General features: G+C 32.0%; 1 protein-coding gene across 1 annotated transcript; it reads right to left on the reverse strand.

Annotated features, from left to right (window-relative positions):
* Positions 1-2,061: 2,061 nt before the first annotated feature.
* LOC139488181 (solute carrier family 15 member 4-like) lies at positions 2,062-13,005 on the reverse strand. Its single transcript, XM_071273631.1, has 10 exons — positions 12,592-13,005; positions 12,099-12,197; positions 11,189-11,259; positions 10,716-10,855; positions 8,650-8,819; positions 7,518-7,696; positions 6,056-6,242; positions 5,612-5,803; positions 4,319-4,462; positions 2,062-2,791 (listed from the first exon to the last, which is right to left on the reverse strand). Exons 1-10 carry the CDS (start codon positions 12,875-12,877, stop codon positions 2,526-2,528), a joined length of 1,734 nt encoding a protein of 577 aa, XP_071129732.1. The 5' UTR covers positions 12,878-13,005; the 3' UTR covers positions 2,062-2,525.
* Positions 13,006-22,317: the final 9,312 nt, after the last annotated feature.

The following is a 22,317-nucleotide window of genomic DNA, read 5'->3' on the forward strand; positions in this document are numbered from 1 at the left end:
GCTTTCAAATAAATTTACTATTTGATTTTTTAACGGACGATTTAATCAAAGAGTTGTTAAAACACTTTAAAAGTTATATTATCTATAATTTCCATATGGTCCAAAAATCTAATATAAGTTCTTTAATCGTAACCAAAATTGTACACCCAATATAAAGAAGCAACAAATGAAACATAATTTATAACGAAGGTAAAGAAAAGAAAGTGAAATCTGCCCCGATTATAGATTTTGTTATAATGAAAACAATGACAAATCCCTGTTCACCGAAAGACAATGTAAGTGCACTTATGATTTGGTGATATATAGGGAGAAAGAAAAGAGGCAAGATACAAATAGGACAAAGACAACTATAAGTTAAACTGACAATATTAAGTGGCATAAAAAGAAACACGACGAAAGAACAACCTAGTCTACAAAATACTATTTAGAATAATGATTAGCATGACTCCCCTCCCCCAAAAAAGAAGGAAAAGTTGATATGACACAGACATTCCATAATTTATAGCTTGCTAAACTTCCCACTTGTCTGGCAGATGTTATATTTCCGTTATATTGAACTTATTTGATAAGCAACAAAAGCAGACATAATAGATGAATGCGAAAATAATCCAGCAAACTTCACTGTAAATATACATGACAGACAAGCAATGTTTGTTGGTGATATATTTTGTCAGAGTTTATGCTATTGTTTCATTAATCAATTTTATTTTATATGGTTGCCAACCTAATTTTGTCGACAAAACGGAACTATAAACAACTCTCATATTTGGCCTTTTTAACATTGCTTTATTCAAGCGTCACTGATAAGTCTTTTGTAGACGAAACACGCGTCTGTCGTCAATATAAAATTTCAATCCTTGTATATATGATGAATTTATATTCATGACGTCACTTGGCGTTGAGGTTTTTGCTTATTCGGATGTGTATTTTTTGTGCTGCATTTTGTCGGGTTATGTAATGTATGTCGGTTGTTTCCTGTAATTAGTTAATACTTCAGTTTCATCATGTATATCTTTTGTATAGTCATTTTATAAAATTTACTGCTTGCAAAAGTATTATATATTAATCTAAATAATAGGGATGTTCTGGTACCTAACAGAAAACCCTGGCCGTTTTTGGCACAATTTTTTTTGAACTTTTGGTCCTCGATGATGTTCAACTTTGTACTTGTTTCGGCTTTCAAACTTTTGTATCTGGGCGTCATTAGTAAGTCTTGTGTGGACAAAATGCACTTCTGGCGTATTAAAATTTTTAACTTGTTGCCTTTTGTTAGCTATTATTCGTGTGTTTTTTTGTCAATTGTGTTCTCCCATTTATTTATATTGTAGTCCTGTAATGTTGTGTTGTCATTTTAATGTTATATTTCACATGGCCATAAAAGAGGGAGGTTTGGCATGCCACAAAACCAGGTTTAACCCACCATTTTTTCCTTTGAAAATGTCCTGTGCCAAGTCAGGAATATGGCCATTGTTATATTATAGTTCGTTTCTGTGTGTGTTACATTTTAACGTTGTGTTTCCGTTGTGTCGTTTTTTTCTCTTATTTTTGAGTGTAAATTCATATTACTATGATACGTGTCACGGTACTTATCTATCCCAAATGCATGTATTTGGTTTTCATGTTATATTTGTAATTCCCATAGGATTTTGTCTAATGCTTAGTCCGTTTCTGTGTGTGTTACATTTTAATGTTGTGTCGTTGTTCTCCTCTTATATTTAATGCGTTTCCCTCAGTTTTAGTTTGTTACCCAGATTTTGTTTTTTGTCCATGGATTTATGAGTTTTGAACAGCGGTATACTACTGTTGCCTTTATTTATATACAAGTACGAAGATAAGTGAGCAATAAAACAAGGATTTTACCGCTATTTTCGTTTGAAAATGCCCGTATTAAATCAGGAATATGAATTGTTTCGTTGATTAATAACGTTTTATTTTTTATCAGTTTTAATGAACTTCCCATTTTCAAATTAGCCTCAAAGTAAAACATTTCTATTGTACTTTTTTCCTCTCTCTATATATTTTAGGATCGAATTTGAAACTAATTACAACAGAAGTGTATCGACAGGTAATATATACAATTTATATTTTATTTATAATAAGTATGCAATAAAAAGGCTTGTAGTCCTGACAACTTACAAATAATGGAAAAATATTAGTAATATCATATTGACTTATGTGCATACAAAAAATAAAACAAACATCTCTTCATCTTGTTTTGCATTGTACACATCACCAAGCATGAACCAGTGTTATTCGCTGTCAAAATACATTTCACGAATTTATAAGATAAAAACAAATAGCTCCATGATAGCTCTTCCATAGTGTAGATCGTTGTTTGCAAAACAGATAAAAAAAAGAGAAGAAGAAGAAATGTCACACTTGTATATTAAAATGAAAATGTATCTAAACAATCAAATACGTAACAGTAAGAACGAAATGACGTGTTTCATACACATACATAAATATACTTTCAATACAATAAAAGACGCAACTTTTGTTCTTTTAAGTTGCACGGTAACAGTTTTTTACATTTCTGTTGTTACGTTCTGCTCCTTGTTGTCGTATTTCACCACCACGTGTTGAGGTGTTGTTATTTTAACATTTTCATTGATAACACAATTGATTTCTTGTTTTGATTCTGAAATTTTAGCCTCAACTTTGTCAAGTTTTCGGTATTTGTAAAAGTATGCAATAATGACAAACAAAACAAAGTCAATTAACATTAAAATCCCTAATAAAAAGAAAAGGTATTCCGTCTTGCCATCATTTATTTCATCAGGAAACCAAGAATCTGAAGAAAATCATTATATGCTAATTATATCACATGATAAATTGAATGTAAAAATAACCACATTTAAGACGTAGACATCAATCGAACAAGCGTTCGCTTCGTATATACATATATATTCTATCTTGCATAACACATGTTTTTCTCCTTTCACATTGCGTATTCTTCGAACCTTGTGAATGTAAAGGTTAATAGTATCCCTAAGATAATTTGTCGGACGCCTTCGTGTGTTAGTTAACTATGACAGAATATATGTGTCACATATGACGATGATTATGTTATTTTGATCGTAACAATAATTCCGTTTTCTTATCTCGAATGTGACATCTCCAAATGAGACTTGTTACAAACTTTATAATTCTACGAGGGGCACGACGGGTGACAAAAGTAGAGCAAGATGTGCTTACCGTTCTGAAGCACCAGATACCATCACCAGTTTTTAATGTTGTGTTTAAATGGCTATACCAGTTTGTCTTCGACTTATGCATTTGAATATTTTTATGGTATCTGGCCTCTCTTTTTTAAAGCAATAATACATTTTTCACGATTTACGTTTATCACTCTATATACTGTTATAGTCGTAAATATAAATCAACTGTTTACAAAACTTCGAAATTTTGATAAACTAGTACTTAAATTTTTTTCTACCTTAGGAATAGATTACCTTAGCTGTTTTTGGCAAAACTTTCAGAAATGTTTGGTCCTTAATTCTCTTCAAATTCATACTTTTTTTGGCCTTTTTTACTTTTTATGATTCGAGCGTCATTTTAAGACAATCCGTCGCAAATACAAAATTTTTATCCAAGTATCTATGACGAGTTAATTGAAAAGTTCTATTGTCAATTGAATATGATGTTTCGCTTTCTCAGTTTTTGTTTTTTTTCCATATTAAGGAGAAAGTTGATTCGAAACGATTAAAATCGATAAAAACTTCAAAAAAGAGTAAAGTTGATATTAACAAGACATGTGACTCTCGAGAGATGAAGGATACCGAAAAGGCAAGAGGGGGGTTTGTAATGACATTAACTACCCATGAGAGTCTTGCAGGGTCGGCCACCGAAAAGACATGATTTATATGGCATAGGTTTACTTGTAAGTGAATTGTCTGATTTTAGGAAATGATTTTATTATTAAACCTGCAGTAGATATTATACTACTTCTACTCTACAATGAGTTAGATCAATGAAACATGGAGCAAGCTTACATCTGGTATACCCTAGTTCTTTTTTTAAGAGATTTAAAAGAATTAAAAGAAGCGATATTTACTCCTTTCTACAACCAAGCGATTATCCTTATTTACAAACAAGTAAACCGTGAATTTGATTCCAGAAAATTATGATATATTTCAAACAAAATTGTCATTAAAAGCAAATTGCATCAGAAAATTTATGTTTATAATGCTTGTTTTTTGCTTTGCCTACTGCATACAAGGAAATAGTACAAAACCTTTTTGTTATTCTGGTCACAAGATCACACAATTATTGTTTTAATCAATTATTTGGTGCGTTAAACTTTAGTATACACGATTACCTGGAGGGTTGGATCCTGTCAAAGCAACTACAATTTCTAGAATCAGCTCAGCTACATAACCACCAATTCCAGAGGTCGCCAAAAACAATCCCATACATACTCCCTGCATAAAATCTGGTGCTTGAGAATAAGCGAATTCCAACCCTGTTGATTAAAATCAATTGATGTATTTTATGTTTTAATATAAACACATATGCAAAACGTTAAATCATGTGTACATATACAAAGTAAAACATATTTACAGCGCTAAGGTGATACCTCCGCTTGAAACTGCGAAGTCTTAAAAGAAGTCTTTGAAATATGAGGAATGTATCCGAACTTCGGTGATTGGTTTGTTCTGTTGAGTAGTCAAATATTTGTGGGTATTCCTTATATCCTTGCAATGCATTTTGTAAAAGCTTTTTTCGGAGGAGTTAAACAAAATTGTAGAGTAGGTGGAGGCTCAATATCATACATTTTGTCATAAAAAATAGTTTTGTTTAAAAAATATCTGCAGAGAATTTAATCGAATAGGTATACTGTTATTTCAATCAATTACAATCTAGCTACTCCATTTAGCTGACTATGTGGTGTTGGCTTGCTCATTGTTGAAGGCCGTACGGTGACCTATAGTTGTTAATTTCTGTGTCATTTGGTCTCCTGTGGAGAGTTGCCTCATTGGCAATCACACATCTTCTTTTTTATATCTACTGTATCATTTGTTTTTCGCCATGGCAATTTTATTTTTTCTGCTAATTTTGAATTTCCATTTGGTAATTTCCGTCTGACTCAGTACTACTTTACGCGGCATTATTTCTACTATTTTCAACAATAAATATTATAGTCTTTATATATATTCAAGGGACTCTCCGTTTTGAATTTTCCTTTGAGTTCTGTATTGTTTTCATTTTACTTTTCAATCATTCTAGTGTTTAGAAACATCTTCGACAGATAAATGTATAAGGTCAGCAAATACCTTTTATCAAGTAAAGGAAAGATGCACAAAAATCAATAAAAAATTGCGGGATAACGGTATAAACATTATTCGATCAATTATATACCACAAGAAAAAAATGTAAACGCTAAAAAGGGTTCAAATCTTATAAATAAATCGAGAAGATCAAATCAAGTAAACCAATACAAATTGAGGGAATTGAAGGAAAATAAAGAGTTACCTATCGCGTCGATAGGGTAAGAGGTTCCTTCTGTGAATGCTTTCCCCCGCTTTGTACATTATAACTCAATGTCATAATCGGGATATCAATATATACCAAGTATTTGCAAGAAGGGACAAAATACTATGAATATAACTACCTGATATACTTGTAAACACTTCACTTGCACCTATCAGAGTAAATTGTGGTATTTGTGCAAAAACTGATATAGATGACGCATTGAATGTATCACCAGCAAGTGTTTGGCCTATAATACTTATATCTTTCTTTCTATAAATTTCCAAAATTCCCGCCACAAATACGGACAGTGCAGCAAGAATCATTCCAATTCCTGAAAAAATGCAAAGAATTTATATAAAACTCAGGCTAAAAATTTTGTACGCAAGACAGACACGCGTGTTGTTAACAAAAGTCTCATCAGTGATGTTAACAAAAAGTTTAAGTGGCCAAAAAATGGCAGGACGTTGAAAGGTATTGATAAAGATATTCCAAAAGGATTTACTAAACATCAGAACAAACACATGATAATATTTTTTTTAAAAGCTTAGAATAATTTATAATCACATATATAATGTTATCTCACCCATTCTTTGTAGATGTGAAGGTGATCTATGGATCCTCTCTAGAAATGGATACACAAACGATTCCATTATAGGTATTAACACTATTATGATGATAGTGTCAAAAATATTAAGCACTGCAACGGGTACATTACCGGACCCTACTTTAATGTCCATTCTCTCACTTTGCAAGAAAAATGTTGTACTCATCTAGAAAAATTACAACAATCTACATAATTGCATATTACAATAAGACAGTAATTGAATATACATCTGATAACCCGAGAAAAACAAAATTACTTTAAGTTCTTGTCTACTCTACCATTCTACTCTCCAACTTTGAAAGGACATAACTCACTGTGCTCCTTAAATTATTTAGAGTCTTTAAGCTTCATTTGTATACTTGAAAAATAGTATACGTTCCAATTTGTCTTTTTCTTGTAAAACAGATCTATAACAGTATGGCCAACATTTTTTTCTTCAGTAAAATGCTTTATTGAACAGTGTGTTATTGCTTATATTTGCTGCTTTACTTATGTCAGGTAAGAATAAAATTAAGGCAACAGTAGTTTAATCTAATAAACTCACATCAATATATTGCAAACAATATGCATAGCAGAAATATAGAAAAATCTAAATCAGCTATATTTACCACTTTTACGTACATTCTATAGATTTATAGATGTTGATATTTTTTATCTATTTATCTCATTAAATTCAAATGCTTTTTGTGTCAATTTCTTGTATTTTCTAATGCAATTTAACAACAAATGTAAATTAAACAAAAATACCAATATAAACATCGGTAAATTCAAGAAGGTGAAGTATGTCTAAACTGACAAAAGCATATGTTATCAACCAATGGAACAAGTGAAAAAACACCATATCATTTCCCTAACTTGGTACAGACATTTCTCGAAGATAATGGTGGATTAAATATGGGTTTATAGCTAGCTAACCCTCCCACTTGTATGACAGTTATTAATAGTTCTGTTGATAAGTTAAATACTTTTTTTTCATAATTAAAAACAACGGTATACCGCCGGTTTTTGCACACTTAGCTGCTGGTGGAGATTTATTTCCACGAGGGTATCACCAGCTCAGTAGTCAGCACTTCTGTATTGACTTGAGTTATCATTGATGTGTTCATATTAATAAATTAACTGTTAACGAAACTTTGAATTTTTGGAATACTAATGCTTTCTACCTCAGGAATAAATTACCTTAACCGTATTTGGCAAAACTTGTAGGAACTTTTGGTTCTCAATGCTCTTCAACTTCGTTCTTTATATGATCTTTTAAACATTTTTTGATTCGAGCGACACTTATGAGTCTTTTGTAGACGAAACGCATGTCTGGTGTTTATATATTTGTACAAAAAAGACAAAAGTTTGTTAAGAACAATTGCGCATAAAAACTCAAATTTTACATGAAACTCTGGGTCGAATTCAATTCAAGAAATAATCATGTCTGAAATAGCTCTACCTGTGAATATATTGCCCAGTACATAATGACAAATAAAAATACGGGTAGAATACGCAGAACAGCTATAACGCCGTCTACCATCTCATTACTGTATTTGCCACCATTATCGTTTCTGGCGTTGTTGAAACCCTTATATTTAGAAGCCCAACATACACCTATGGTATCCTGGAGAACACTGTCTATGCAAAACAAAGAAAAATAATTTTATATACAAAATGTTATTTCTAAAGTATTACATTCATAATGTTATGAAAGATTTGTTTTAGAAGAGTTGTTTGTGTTGATTAATATTGTCACATATATAACATGCACACATTATTTGTTTGATGCTCATGAATAAATCTGCATCAATACAATACGTACATCCAAATGGAATGTTTATCACGCGAAATACATTCTCATTTTCGGTGCATTTGTTATGTGATATTTTTCTCTGTTCTGCGAGCATAATGAAACAAGTTCTGACTTTTTAAAAACAAATTTACATGAGGACTTTCGCGTGATAAGGATGATCAAAATCTTAGGAATATGTCATAAATTTTATAAGAACAGACAATAAGATTAAAAAAAGATGTTTTACAGCACCAAAGGGTATGTACACATTATACTTATATATCAAATATGAAGTAGAAAAAAATCAACAAAAACGTTAAAATCCGATATGTTGTGCCAAGTACAGTTTCGCCTAAATATGTTTAAGTGCAGAACACTTAAGTGTTTCCAATAATTTCACCATTTTGTAACCAGTAAACAAAGATTGATGTAAGACATGATAGATCATGATACCATCAGCCTTTCTGTGTTCAATTTAAGAAAGAGTTATACTTTATAAAGGGGATCATCCTAGAAGTGCGTTCTTTGCGGAAGGATTCATTGTTTTGGTGTTGTTAGTGTTGCTTGAACTTAAGTTTTTACTGTAATATTACTTTTTCTTTTGATCGTAGTATTTTCTGCCTGTTTTTAAATAATGTGCTGTGATTGCTCCCTTCTTATCTTATTAATCTTTTTTTAAATGTTTCACTAGCCATTACTTTGTCACTGGCTAGAATTAAAAAAAACCACACATGATGCATTTTGCTTTTAAATTTTTCAGCTTATGGAGTATGTAGTTGGAAAATAAGATCGTTGTTACCTCCTGCAGGTGACGAATTGTATTTTGACTTATTCAGCACGAAAATTACAAGTGCTATTATCATGCTTATTAATGGTATGAGAAAACCAACATCAAATCCAACGTCTTGTTGTACAGCTGCTACACCGGAGTAGGCAATTATAGCACCGACATTTATAAACCAATAAAACCTGTAATAAAGTATAGCATATAATAAATATATCTAGTCCGTAGTCTGGTGTAATTTTTATCGACTTCTAAGCTTTCATGTCAAAGTAATATAATTGCTATTGTAAATGCATTTGCGCTTTTTAGATTTAATACTTGTATTCATTTACATTTTATTTGTTTGAAACTAAATAGATTGAGATATATAGAAAGTAACATGAGTAAGGAGATGTGGTATTATTGTAAAAGAGAAAGCATACAAATTATTCGATACAAGCAACAATAGGTCACCGTACAGCCTTTAACACAACGAACAAAAATAACCCGTACAGTACAGTCAATGTTTTTGTCTTGCTGTAAGTTTGTCTTAGACTTATAAGTTTAAAAGTCTCTTAGATATACTTCTTCTCTCTAATATAAGTAAACTAATCATAGATACCAGGACTAAATTCTATATATACACCAGACGCGCGTTTCGTCTACAAAAGACTCATCAGTGACGCTTGAATCAAAAAATGAAAAAAAAGCCAAATAAAGTACATAAAGACCCTGAATTTTCAACATGTGAAAAAAATTCACACGAAAAATCGAACGACCTTATTTATTACAAAACAGTAAACAGAATTGATTCAGATATGTTCTGTTTTGTATAAGCAATATACTCAGGTAATTATGTACTATGTAGTATGAGTGAGTATATGGTCCAAGGACACAGTTATCGTCCTTTAGTTTTCGAATATAGTTCCTAGTGTAAACAGTGTATAGCTTGCATGTTTTATTTGATACACTTTCCCAATTTATTTCCTGATATTAAATGCATGAAATATCAAGAAGGGGGGTGTTAATTACATGTTAAAAAAATTTGGGTGCTGAATCTTTATGTTAAGAAGTGTTTTGGTCCAGTTCAAAAAGGTAAAATTTGATCACGTCTGAAGCTGTCAAACTGAATTTTACACCCCCTTAACACAGAATTGTCAATATTTTGAGTTAGAGCTGGTAGAAGTTTCTATAGTTTTGATATAATTTGTCTCACTGGTAGTACACTACACTGTAAAAATCTTTTTGAGAAAGAGCAGGTACGATGTTTTTTAATTTGAATTTATTTTCTATATGTGTAATACCATCAAATCATGTTACGTCACATCCGGTTGCATACGAAAGTAGGCCTAAAAACATATTCCCTTGAATTTGACAGTTGTAGAAAATTAACCCTGCATTTTAATGCACTTAAATTTTTCTGAGTCGTAAAAATGTATGTTGGGTGTCTGAAAGCATCATTCTTTTTTTATTTGATGGTCTTATAAAATATTTTGGAACGATAAGGTTACATAGTTACCAAAGCAGGTAACCAGTAAATAACAGTGTAAAAATGGGTTGTTTACTTCCGGCGGTGGTTACTTTCTTATATGCAATGAAATGTAGTGTGAAATTTTCACTGTATCACTGGAAAGGATTGAACTTTACACATGCAAAGTATTTTTTTGGTTGAAATAAAGGTAAATACTGTACAATTTTTTTAAAAGTGCCAATTTAACAAAGACTAATAGGGAAAAATCAATGGTGGTATTACACCTATAAGAAATGCACTACGAAATAACTCGGGCCATATACATAAGTACAATCACCGATATATGAGTGTGAGAAAAATTATATCAGGAAGTATCCTTTGATATAACCTATTGATCTTGACATCACAGATAACATGATATGCTATTTCATATCTAGATCTAATTGTGAAATCAACATAGATCTACGACTTAAAAATATAAATATGACATACGTGACATTTTCTGTTGACAATTTAATTTATCAGTTGTATCATACCCAAATAGTCTCATCATATCACATCTCCTTAATTTTATACATTCGAGAAAAGCATGTATATGTTTCTTTAAAACTTCTTAAACGCTGTAATATACCAATTAAAAAAAGACTGCACAGCTTGTGGTCCCAGATTTTCAACCTGTTGAGCACCAAATGGTCCAACATTAGCCTTTATACCACCAGTCCCTATAGCAATTAGGACAAGCGATGATATGAAAAATCCTCTTCTTGTTTCCTATAATATTAATACTTTAGTATTAAACCATACACAAGCTCTTCTTATATAAATAATTTTAAATACAAAGTTAAATAATTTTTGGCTTTTGAATTTTGAATTAGAGCATTTCTGGTGAGAACGCTAGTCTGGCGTAAAAATATCCTGGTAATCTTTTGTAAATGTTTTTTTTTCTTTTTTCTTTTGAATAAACTATTTTGATTAACACGGCAAGTGTTTTGTTTTGTATTTCAAGTACAAGTGGTATTTTCTTTTGTATTCTTGAATGATATAATTATTTTATTTATACATTTTGCAATTGATTTAATCGTGTTATGTAATCAGTAAACTTACAGTAGATATGTCGTTATGATTTCCAAACCAAGCCTTGTAGTCAACCGCCGAGGCTGGCAATAAAACTAAGCCTGCATAAGACATCAACAAATACTAATTTAAACATGGATAAGTTTCATCGTGACGTGTTTGAAAACCGGAACCAACTGTGTTTTTATTTCTGTTGACTTCTTACTTTCAGATGAGGCCGACTTCGAACGGGATTGAATTCATTGATGGATTAGTGTTTCACGCCACTTTCAGAACTATTGTGCTTTTTCGTTACGGCAAGTTTGTTTTATTGTTGGAGGAAGCCGGAGTGATCGCAAAGAACAACAGACCTTCTACAGAAAAAGTTGCATTTTAGTTAACTAAAATTGAAGTCTAGCACACCTGCCTAATTGGGGTTCGAAATTACAAACTGCGTGTTATCAGGCTACTTAGAAAGATCGGCCACTGGGTTACTCATTGCTTTGAACATTTTTGTTAATGATAAAATATTCATTTTGGCTCAAGGAAATTGAATATCATTTGGTTGCGATATATAGAGCGAAAAGGGGCAAATTAATCGTAATATCGTGTGGGTGTTGTGTTGAAAATTCGGTGTTTTCATTTTTTTATATCCTTTAAACGTGAATGATATAAACAGCAAAGAAAAAGTAACTCAATTCTTTGTAATTTATTTGAACCTCTAAAATAGAATCATTTAAAGCAATAACATTTAATTCTAAGGACATAATTTCAAGAAATCGCAATTAAAATTATTCTATATCCGGAGATATGATTACATAGGGATAATTTTGATTCGACATTATGGTGCAGTTTGAAAAGCTTGCAGTGCATTATGTCATAATGATCTGAAATAAAACCCAGTATAACATGATATAAAAATTTAGATCATGATGTGGACATTTTTAGTATTCAAACTTACCAATTACATAAATCAATCCAGATCCAAATATAGCGTTATACTTTCCTGTAAAAGCATCTGCAATATATCCTCCAAAAATTGGTATGATAAACACCGAACCTGTAATAAATTGATAATTCACTTAAACCATTGTAATCTTAAATGGTCAAATGTTGGGTACAAAATGAACTTGACACAATTATTCTTCTCATGTTCCTTTAAAATATACTATTTTATGGATCTATTCCAATTGCCCGTAAAATGAATTAAGTTTACGAAAAACTTACTACCAAAGTCATGAATTAGAAGAAATTTTCTTCAACCAAACTACCACATCTATTTACAATAGAAATAATGACATTCACAGAAAAATAATTTTTCTTCTGGATCCGTTAAGGTTCATATAACAAATGGACAAATACGATCGTATTTTCACTTCAAAACTGCTCTGTATAAAATTTGGTAACGCGTACTTTGATTTCATAAATTTATTTCAAATCATCTTGAAACTAACCAGAAAATACCAAATTTATCCTTGCTGCGTCAGTTGACGATATATCTAAAGTGGAGGTGCAAAATAATATCAAATTGGCCACCACACTATAATATGTCAAACGTTCACATAATTCGGTCATCAAAACACTTCCAACTATGAGCAGCCTTTTCCTTGTAAAGCGAGGATTAACTTCGGTAGTGCCATATCCCGTTGTTTTAGGTAGAGTTTTACTAATATCTTCAATACTGTTTCGTCGATTAAGTTCGGCCAACAATGGTTCCGTAGCGGACGTTTCTCCAGCCATTGGAACAATTCTCTGTCGCAAATGTTTTGTATGGCTATGGGCAAACAATATACTTTATTCTAAATTTAAATCGGTTACAGGTTTTATCAGTATCACATGCCGACATGGATAATCAAAGTCATGTTATAAATAAATACAATTATATCATTTTAGTTAAATGTACTCAGCTTCCGCATTGAAATGCACTTTCATTAGACAATTTGTAGCAATGCTGTAAATGTTTTTTTTCTTTTAAATGAATTGCAAATGTTTATTCTTTGAAATGTTTGTGGTAGAAAGGTTCCATGCGTTGTCAGGTTATTTTTGATTTATTAGTTTGACTGCTCCTCTGGTATTTTTCGTCCCTCTTTTTCCATCTCCCTTAGAAAGAAACCTGCAATGATCTTACAAAATGTCAACAGTATTTATATATCACTGGAACTTTGAGTTAAGGAACAGCCATGGGAACGTCTATTTTCACTATCAGTCAGGGAGTTTTTATAAACTAAACTGAAACAACTTATAACGGATAAAAATCTGTGAGTCGTAAGACTTGGTTTGAATATTTGGCGAGCATTAATAGTTAGCATCAGATATGAATAAAAGTACATAAAACTCACTTAATAAAGTATGTGGCATGTTCCTGTTGAAAATATTTCTGATTCTAGTTTGATACGGAAAATCTTTGGGTGACAATGTTCACATCTCTTAAAACGATAGAGAAGAGACAAAAATCAAGGAGACAAACAGAAATTGCAGGAATGGCCTTGTTGTAGTCCATAGTTGCTTGTTTTTGCTTTTTTTGTTTTATTCCGTATGTTATATTGGACTATACGCTGGTTGTCTTTTTTTTCTGAGTTCAGAATCATATTATATTGTGAAACATCGAGCGAACTATACCTGTTTATGCTTTGATAGAAGTTCTGTAAGATTTTATGTCTTTTATAAACTATTTGATATGGGTTGAATTTTGTTAACATTACTAGTGATTGCTCTAGTTACGTTGGACGTTGTATAATTTTCCCCTTTCTGTATTTCAGTGGCGGATTCACCGGGGCACGCAGTCCAACCTTAGTTGAGATCACCCAAATTTTTTCTTACATTATGTTATTGTTACTGAATCTGCTTATCTAGATCGGAAATTACAGCTTGATTTTTCTTCTTAAAATAATCATAAATTAATTCCAGCGTCCACATGCGTGATTTGTGACAACTTATTGGTGGGTATGTATTGACACCTGCGTGTAATGTCTCTTTGCAAATGCTTTTATCTTAAATATATGTACATGCTGATTGAAATAGTACGAAATTGCATTAGTTTTTAATACAAGTAACATTAAGACTGATTACCAGGTGATATCTTCTTATCAGAAAAGATAGTATCCACTTAAATCTATGTTTTTAAAGAATAGTAAACATACAGGTTTAGTGTCTATATAACAATACGCACATTAAAATTCAGTTCAAGAAAAGTCCGAGTCTGATGTCAGAAGATGTAACCAAAGAAAATAAACAAAATGACAATAATACATAAATAACAACAGACTACTAGCAGTTAACTGACATGCCAGCTCCAGACTTCAATTAAACTGACTGAAAGATTATGATTTAATCATATGAACATCAGGCACAATCCTTCCCGTTAGGAGTTTAGTATCATATCATCATAACATATATGAGAAGAACATAACCCGTGTCATGCCAACAACTGGTTTTTGAATAAATGTGTTTAGTTCCGATGCAAAGACCCTATGAGTGAATCAATATTAACGCCAAAATATGCAATCTTTAATGACCTGACAACAGTATCGTAACTATATCCCTTCTTAATAAGTCTATTCAAAGGTTTTGTTAGCGAGCGAATCGTACAAGTTGAGATATATAAACACCGTAAGATGGTGACAAGGGAACGTCACCATCTAAAAATGGATAATTAACGATAGGAAATGAAAAATCAAAATACATTTAACAAAACATTCGATTTCAGTAGGACCAAATCCTTCTGTATCTTTAAGATGCATAATCATAGATTCAACTGGAGGGGGGGGAAACACACGGAAAGAAAACATTTTGCTCTTTAAAAGCATTTTTTTTTTTGCATCTCTGCCATCGGCAATATTATTTTTTTAGGGCGTCTTATTAATATTTGATATGCCAAAAACGCATGGATAATGATTGTATCGTTAAGAGACAGAGGAGTACACATTTTACGTTCAGGCGAGTTTGGGTTGATTGATTTGTCCTGTGAAAAGTTTAGGCATATTTTATTTTTATTCATGAAGTATATTATTCTTAAAAAGTAGGACACGTCGTTCACTAACTCTACCTATATTCTTCATCAAAACCCTTTGACAACAGACTTTACTTTTGGATAAAATGGTTATAAAAATGCATAAATTAAAAAATATATTTGTTTGTGTGTCATCTAGATAATTCAGTCTTCATTCTCTGACAAATTCTATTCTGCCCTTCTAAGATATATCTGGTGTTGTATTGATCTTTATATATCCTATGTATATTTGTTATCAATAATTGCACTATTAAATAAATGATCTTAAATATCTGCCAACCTTTAACTTTTGTGCATAGTTGCACAGTACCAGGACATATGTGCACAGTTATGTGACCGTTTTTATAATCACCAGCACGTCATTAGGACAATTTCGTTTGGCAAATTGCACGACTTTTGCAAAGAAAATTCGTTGTTACATACCTCAAATGGTACTAAGACTACCAACAGTGTATTAGAGAAAAAGGAACTTTACTGAAATTAAGTTCCTATACCCTTTTCCAAGGCAGATGATCGTAACCCTAGATAATTGTCTGCGAATTTTTTTTTAATTCTCTAGATCTGTGAACTTCGTATCTTTCTCTATTCCGTCCAGAAAGATGTTGACCATTTCTTTGCAGAATGGTGTAGGCGATGATTCATTGTAGTATAACACTAATGATCGTAATCTCAAATTTATCTTGGGCCATATATATATATATATTCTTTTGTGCCGCCAAAATACGTCGTCTGCAACCGGAAGTTCTTTGAGTATTGTAAATAAAGAATTGGAATCCAAAAGAGGATGACGTTTTTACGAAATTACTACTAGAATCAAACAAAATCTTACCAAAAAGCTCCGAGAATCAGAATCGAAAATCTTTCAATCACTGTAAAATTCTGTGATTTTTTTTATAAAGAATTTAAGGGAAAATTGTCATCCTGACAAGCAAAAATCCCGATTTCCCGATCTTAAAATACGAAAATCCCGAATGTCGCTCACAAATTTTCTCGAAATCCCGGAGTTAAATTGTATGCATCCCGATTTCCCGAATCAAAAAATGGCCAATCCCAACGTCCTGAAAAAGGTCCTGCCTCCCCCCTCTTTTAAGAATGTATTAGAGAAAAAGTAAGCAACATATCGATTGTTTTATTACCGTTCTGATACAATGTAAACAAACCCAACAGCACAGAATCATGACCAACAAGCACCAGTCAGGACCGAATCACCAGCGCGAAATGTTCTCTCCCAGGACACCCTTACCCAACGTAATGTATGTTCACACTTAATAGAATACATTGGCAGTGGTATGCTATTTACACCAAAATTGCCCCCACAGAGTTTTATGGAAGCTGGACTGAAATGGACACTATATAAGTTGTATGCTGGTATAACTAAACGATATTTGTGTGTCACAACTCAGTTCAACAGTCTAAGATCTTTAAAAATATTAAAAATCCTATCTGTAATTTCACTGATTATGTCCTATTCCCTCACTATTTTGACATTTTTTAATTCTTGTGATTTCCTCGGGTTTTTTTTCAATTGATTTTTCTTTTTAAAATATTAAAGTTGGACGCTCTTAGAATACGTCTCCTCAAACGAGGATATAAAACATCTGGGGGCGCCGAAATTTTTTAATCAAATACAAAATACAGGGGCGGATCCAGAACATCGATGTCTGAGGGGGGCACCATGAAAACAAAATATAATAAAAATTATTTAGGAGGGTGTGAGTGGGTTTGTGGAATCAGATTCTACATTTCTGTATCTGTTGTTTTTTACAATTTCAATTTCGTTTTCTTATTTTGTCAATTGATCTCTATTATATTCGTCCTGAATGAAATATTTGCCCCTGGGCGTTAAACAAACAACATTAAATCAATATTTTTTTTTTTATATTTCATCACCTCTGTATTTTGTTATCTCTAATTTTGGCCTCGCTCCATTAATCTCATAACTGAAATTCCTATTCATGTCCTGATTAATGGTGACGTACATACATGTATAAACACACAATAGTATGTTATCAATGATTATGCATTAAAAAAAGGCCAATTCATTTTTTCTAGGCATTGAAAGGGGGGATACGACATTCCGTTAAAACAAGTTTAATTTGTTGTCGGATAAATTCATAGTTTCGAAAAAAATAATACATTTACAAGAAATGATAATGTGAGTAGTGTATTTACTTTTCTACATTGGCTAGAGGTATAGGGGGAGGGTTGAGATCTCACAAACATGTTTAACCCCGCCGCATTTTTGCGCCTGTCCCAAGTTTGGAGCCTCTGGCCTTTGTTAGTCTTGTATTATTTTAATTTTAGTTTCTTTTGTACCATTTGGAAATTAGTATGGCGTTCATTATCACTGACAGGGTTTCCCCTGGGTCAATTATTTTTTTCGCAACCTCTTTCGCCAAAACAATATATTTTTCGACACTTTATTATTTTTTTCGCTAAGTAACATAACTATATCTTTCGTTTAAAATTTACCTTTTTTTCTTACCCCCCCCCTTTTCCCTTAAATAAGGTGATTTTGCCCCATTATGTCTATGATTATTCTGTCAAACTGATTCTAGAGTCTACATTTAATGAATAAACACTAAACATTTACTTTAAAACAACAGATTTTGTTTTTAACATAAGAGGGAAAAATATTCATTGTATTTTAAACAACTTTTCTAAATGAGGGGGCCACTATACTTTTAATAATAAAGAAGATATAAGTCCTGGAATACAACAGAATTAATGGACATGTTTTGATTATATAATGCCAGTATAGTTCGTAGCGAAGGTTCTTTAAAAGAAAAATATTAATGTGCCCTTTTGTACTAAGAAGTGATTTTTACAACAAAACAAAAGCTTTTATCACATGATGTTTTGATCCCTCATTTCATGTGAATTCAAAACATTGAAGGGCTACTCTCATTCGAGGGGTTGTTCCCAACCTTTTGGATATATTTCTTCATAACACAGTTTTCTTTTCTTGACCATCGTAAATGAAAAAGTTGAGACGTAAAACTATGCTTGAAACACACGTGCCACTCAAACGACTTTAAAGAAGTCTCCCTAATCAATTACCTATATTTAAGTCAAAGGATAGTTAAAGTTTTAAATCGGAGATTTTTCTTGCTTTTGAAAATTTTTTCGTCACAACAACAGCTTTCTTTTCCAAACTATATTTAAAAGGAGAGGAGACGTCACAAGTTTGCTTCAAACACGTGCGTCGCAAAGTGGTAAATAAATTCTGTATGTGATATTTAGCGGAAGCCATTTAACTATATCATTTTGTCAAACAATTCAATCAACACCTTTATTAATTAGTCCTTTAAATTTGTCGTCGATAGCTGAGACTACTATAACACATGTGTCATAGTAGTCTCAGTCGATAGCTATAAAATGCAATCAGCTGATTATTGATTTTCTGTCCAAATCTTAATGAGGTCAAGGTGAATTCCGAGTATTGTTTGATCAGATAAAGTCCGAGAAACTCGAAAAAAGTAAATAAACAAGATGGAGGAAAGTAAATCGTTCTATATATTTCTTTCGCCAAATTCTTTCGCAAATGACGAATTTTTATCGCCACAATTATTATTTTTTCGCAAATTGCGAAAATGGCGACCGCCAGCGGAAACCCTTCACTGAACTAGTATATATTTGTTTAGGGGCCAGTTGAAGGAAGCCTCCGGGTGCAGGAATTTCTCGCTACATTGAAGACCTGTTGGTGACCTTCTGCTGTTTTTTTTCTATGGTCGGGTTGTTGTCTCTTTGGCACATTCCCCATTTCCATTCTCAATTTTATTTTATACTTAATTAAAATGAAGGCAACAGTAGTATACCGCTGTAATTTGAAAATTTACAAATATCTCGTAGCTTCATACTATAAACAAGGATATAAAATGCAAAAACCTATAACTTTACACCTACATTTTACTTTTAAAGTCCATAAAAAGCAGTTTTAAAAAAATCAAATATACATACTTAACCTACCCAAACGTTTCATTATTTTGATGTCATTACAACTGGATATCAAACTATTTCGCTCTTAGCTGACCTAGATCGAGGGGCCGTGTCAAATATTGACTTGGCGTCTCTAATTAAAAAAATCTTCTCTTAAATAAAGGCAACAGTAGTATACTGCTGTCCAAACTCATAAATCCATGGACAAAAAACAAAATCCGGGTAACAAACTGAAACTGATTGAAACGCATTAAATATAAGAGGAGAACAACGACACAACACTATAATGTAACACACACAGAAACGGATCAAGCATTAGACAAAATCCCACGAGAATAACGAATATAACATCAAAACCAAATACATGAATTCGGGATAGACAAGTACCGTGACACGTCTTATCGTAATGTGAATTTACACTAAAAAATAAGAGAAAACAAACGACACAACGTTAAAATGTAACACACACAGAAACGAACTAAAATATAACAAAGGAAAAATGGTGGGTTGAACCTAGTTTTGTGGCATGCCAAACCTCCCTCTTTTATAGCCATGTGAAATATAACATTAAAATGACAACTCAACACCACAGGACTACAATATAAATAAATTGGAGAACACAATTGACAAAGAAACACACGAACAACAGCTAACAAAAGGCAACAAGTTCAAAATTTTAATACGCCAGAAGTGCATTTTGTTCACACAAGATCTACTAGTGACGGCCAGATTTTTTTGAAAGTTTGAAAGCCGAAACAAGCACAAAGTCGAACAGCATCGAGGACCAAAAGAAAAAAAAGCTGTGCCAAAAACGGCCAGGGTTTTCTGTTAGTTACTAGAACATCCCTATTATTCAGAATAGTTTATAATTTTGCAAACAGTAAATTTATAAAATTACTATACAAAAGATGTACATGATAAAACTGAAGTATTAACTAATTACAGGAAACAACTGAAATACATTACATAACCAGACATTTGCAACACAAAATGTAGGCACATCCGAATAAGTTTAAACCTCAACGCAAAGTGACGTCATATTTGAAATTGTAAAAAATGACAAAAACGAAAATGACGTCATTTGAATTTGTAAAACAGATCATCAAAAAATTGAAAATGACGTCACATTTGAAGGAATAAAATAGAATTAAGATTGATTTAAGATTATATTTGAACTAAATACTGATATTGCATTTAATAACAATGCACATTTCAATACTTATTAATAGCAAACTAAGGTAACAATTAACTATATTATAAAGCTATGTCCGGTTTGCTTTGAATCTAACTTCAAACGTAAAATATCGTACTGATTACGTTGAACAAAATCAAATCTAATAAATGAATGCGGTGATTAATTTTCTTTACCATAACACATAAATATAATAGAAAAGACGTCATCACATTTGACAAAATCCGATGAGACTTACAAATATAACATTAAACATTTAAACTAAATACATGAATTTGGGACAGACAAGTACCGTAACACGTCTTATAGTAATGCGAATTCACACTCAGCAAAACAGTCACAATCGGGAATAAGTCACGTTTGGTAATTAAAAGATTAGACGACATAATGACAAGCCACAATCTACCATGAGGTAAACATGTCCTTAGCTAGTTTGATCAAAGACACATTGTATGGATCCACCAATTTGTGATGGTGTCCATAAAATTTACGGAGTGTCAATTTTAAATCACTATACCAATTGTTACCAGATTAGACTATTTACCGTTTTTTTGTTATGATAAGAGCAAAAAATAAGAGGGACGAAAGATACCAGAGGGACAGTCGAACTCATTAACCGAAAATAAACTGACAACGCCATGGCTAAAAATGAAAAAGAAAAACAGACAAACAATAGTACACATGAAACAACATATAAAACTAACGAATAAGCACCATGAAGGGTGCCACATGTGAAGCATGATCTGCTTATCCTACCGGAGCACCTGAGATCAATTTTTTGGTAGAGTTCGTGTTGCTTATTCTTTAGTTTTCTATGTTGTGTCTTGTGTTCTATCATTTAACTGTCCGTCTTTTTCTTATTAAGCCAGGGCGTTGTAAGTTTATTTTCGATCTATGAGTTTGAATGTACCTCTGGTATCTTTCATCCCTCTTTCAACATGTTCCAGGGAAAACCAAGTAGAATTAGAAGCGTTACATGTACACCTACTATTCAAGAAATAAGATACACTTGAAGTTCTAATAAAACTTACTCAGGTAGAAGTAAGTTTACTAAGCTTAATAAATTTACTTAAGACTGGACATTTAAATACAGTCTTTTTTTTCTTATCTGTAGGGTCCAAATAAGAAGAAATGGAATTTAATACAGACCACTTTTATCTGGAAATAATTGTTGCCTATTCTCGTGTTGGGTTTCTGTTTCATTGAAATATAACCAACATCTCCTTTATTTGTAAGTATTTTATAATATTTTGTCAGTACAGTTTTTAAATACCTGCTATAGGCTTTAAAACATCTTCCTTTTCAGGAAATATTTGCAACAAATGCCTAACATAGCTTGACATATAACCAACATTACCTTTATTTGTAAGTATTTTACAATGTTTTTTCAGTTCATCATTGTAAAAATAAGTTTTTAAAAACTTGCGTAAGGCCTTAAAAGATCTTCCAAGGAATTATTTGCAAAAAATGCCTTACATAGCTTAAATTTTGATTTATATTCCATATTAGGTTAGTAGGGAGGCGGGGCTTATTTCAATACACGGTTAGTAGTGATGTAAAGTCCCTTTATAAAAACAAAACGGTACTGAAAAAATCTTAAATGTTTTGACAGACGAAGTAATTGATGGAGATTGAAATAAATTTATAAAAACACATTTCCGTTTCTGTGTGTGTTACATTTTAATGTTGTGTCGTTGTTCTCCTCTTATATCTAATGCGTTTCCCTCAGTTTTAGTTTGTTACTCCTATTTTGTTTTTTTCCCATGGATTTACGAGATTTGAACAGCGGTTTACTACTTTATTAAAAGCTAACACATTGTTATTGTTGGCATCTGTTTTTGTATGAACAATGGAAGTAGTTTCTGAATGATTACGGTGTTGAAGACTAGCTCAATTAGATAGGTGACTAGTCTAAAAATGACACGTTAAGATACTCGGTAAGATAAATTCCGTACATAGTGAGCTTCGCTCTCAACCCATATGGAATTTACTGACTCCATATATACTGTATTAGGTCACTAGCACACTATATAACTAATA

This window comes from Mytilus edulis, chromosome 9 (assembly GCF_963676685.1).
Source record: "Mytilus edulis chromosome 9, xbMytEdul2.2, whole genome shotgun sequence".
Taxonomy (NCBI): Eukaryota; Metazoa; Mollusca; class Bivalvia; order Mytilida; family Mytilidae; genus Mytilus; species Mytilus edulis.

Coding starts and splice junctions, on each gene's coding strand:
- LOC139488181 (XM_071273631.1), bottom strand. CDS start 12,877: ATGGCTGGAGAAACGTCCGCTACGGAACCATTGTTGGCCGAACTTAAT. Junction 8,820..10,715: donor GTGCAGTCTTTTTTTAATTG/GTATATTACAGC, acceptor ACTTTATTACAG/GTTTTATTGGTTTATAAATG. Junction 4,463..5,611: donor AGTGTTTACAAGTATATCAG/GTAGTTATATTC, acceptor TTTAATCAACAG/GGTTGGAATTCGCTTATTCT.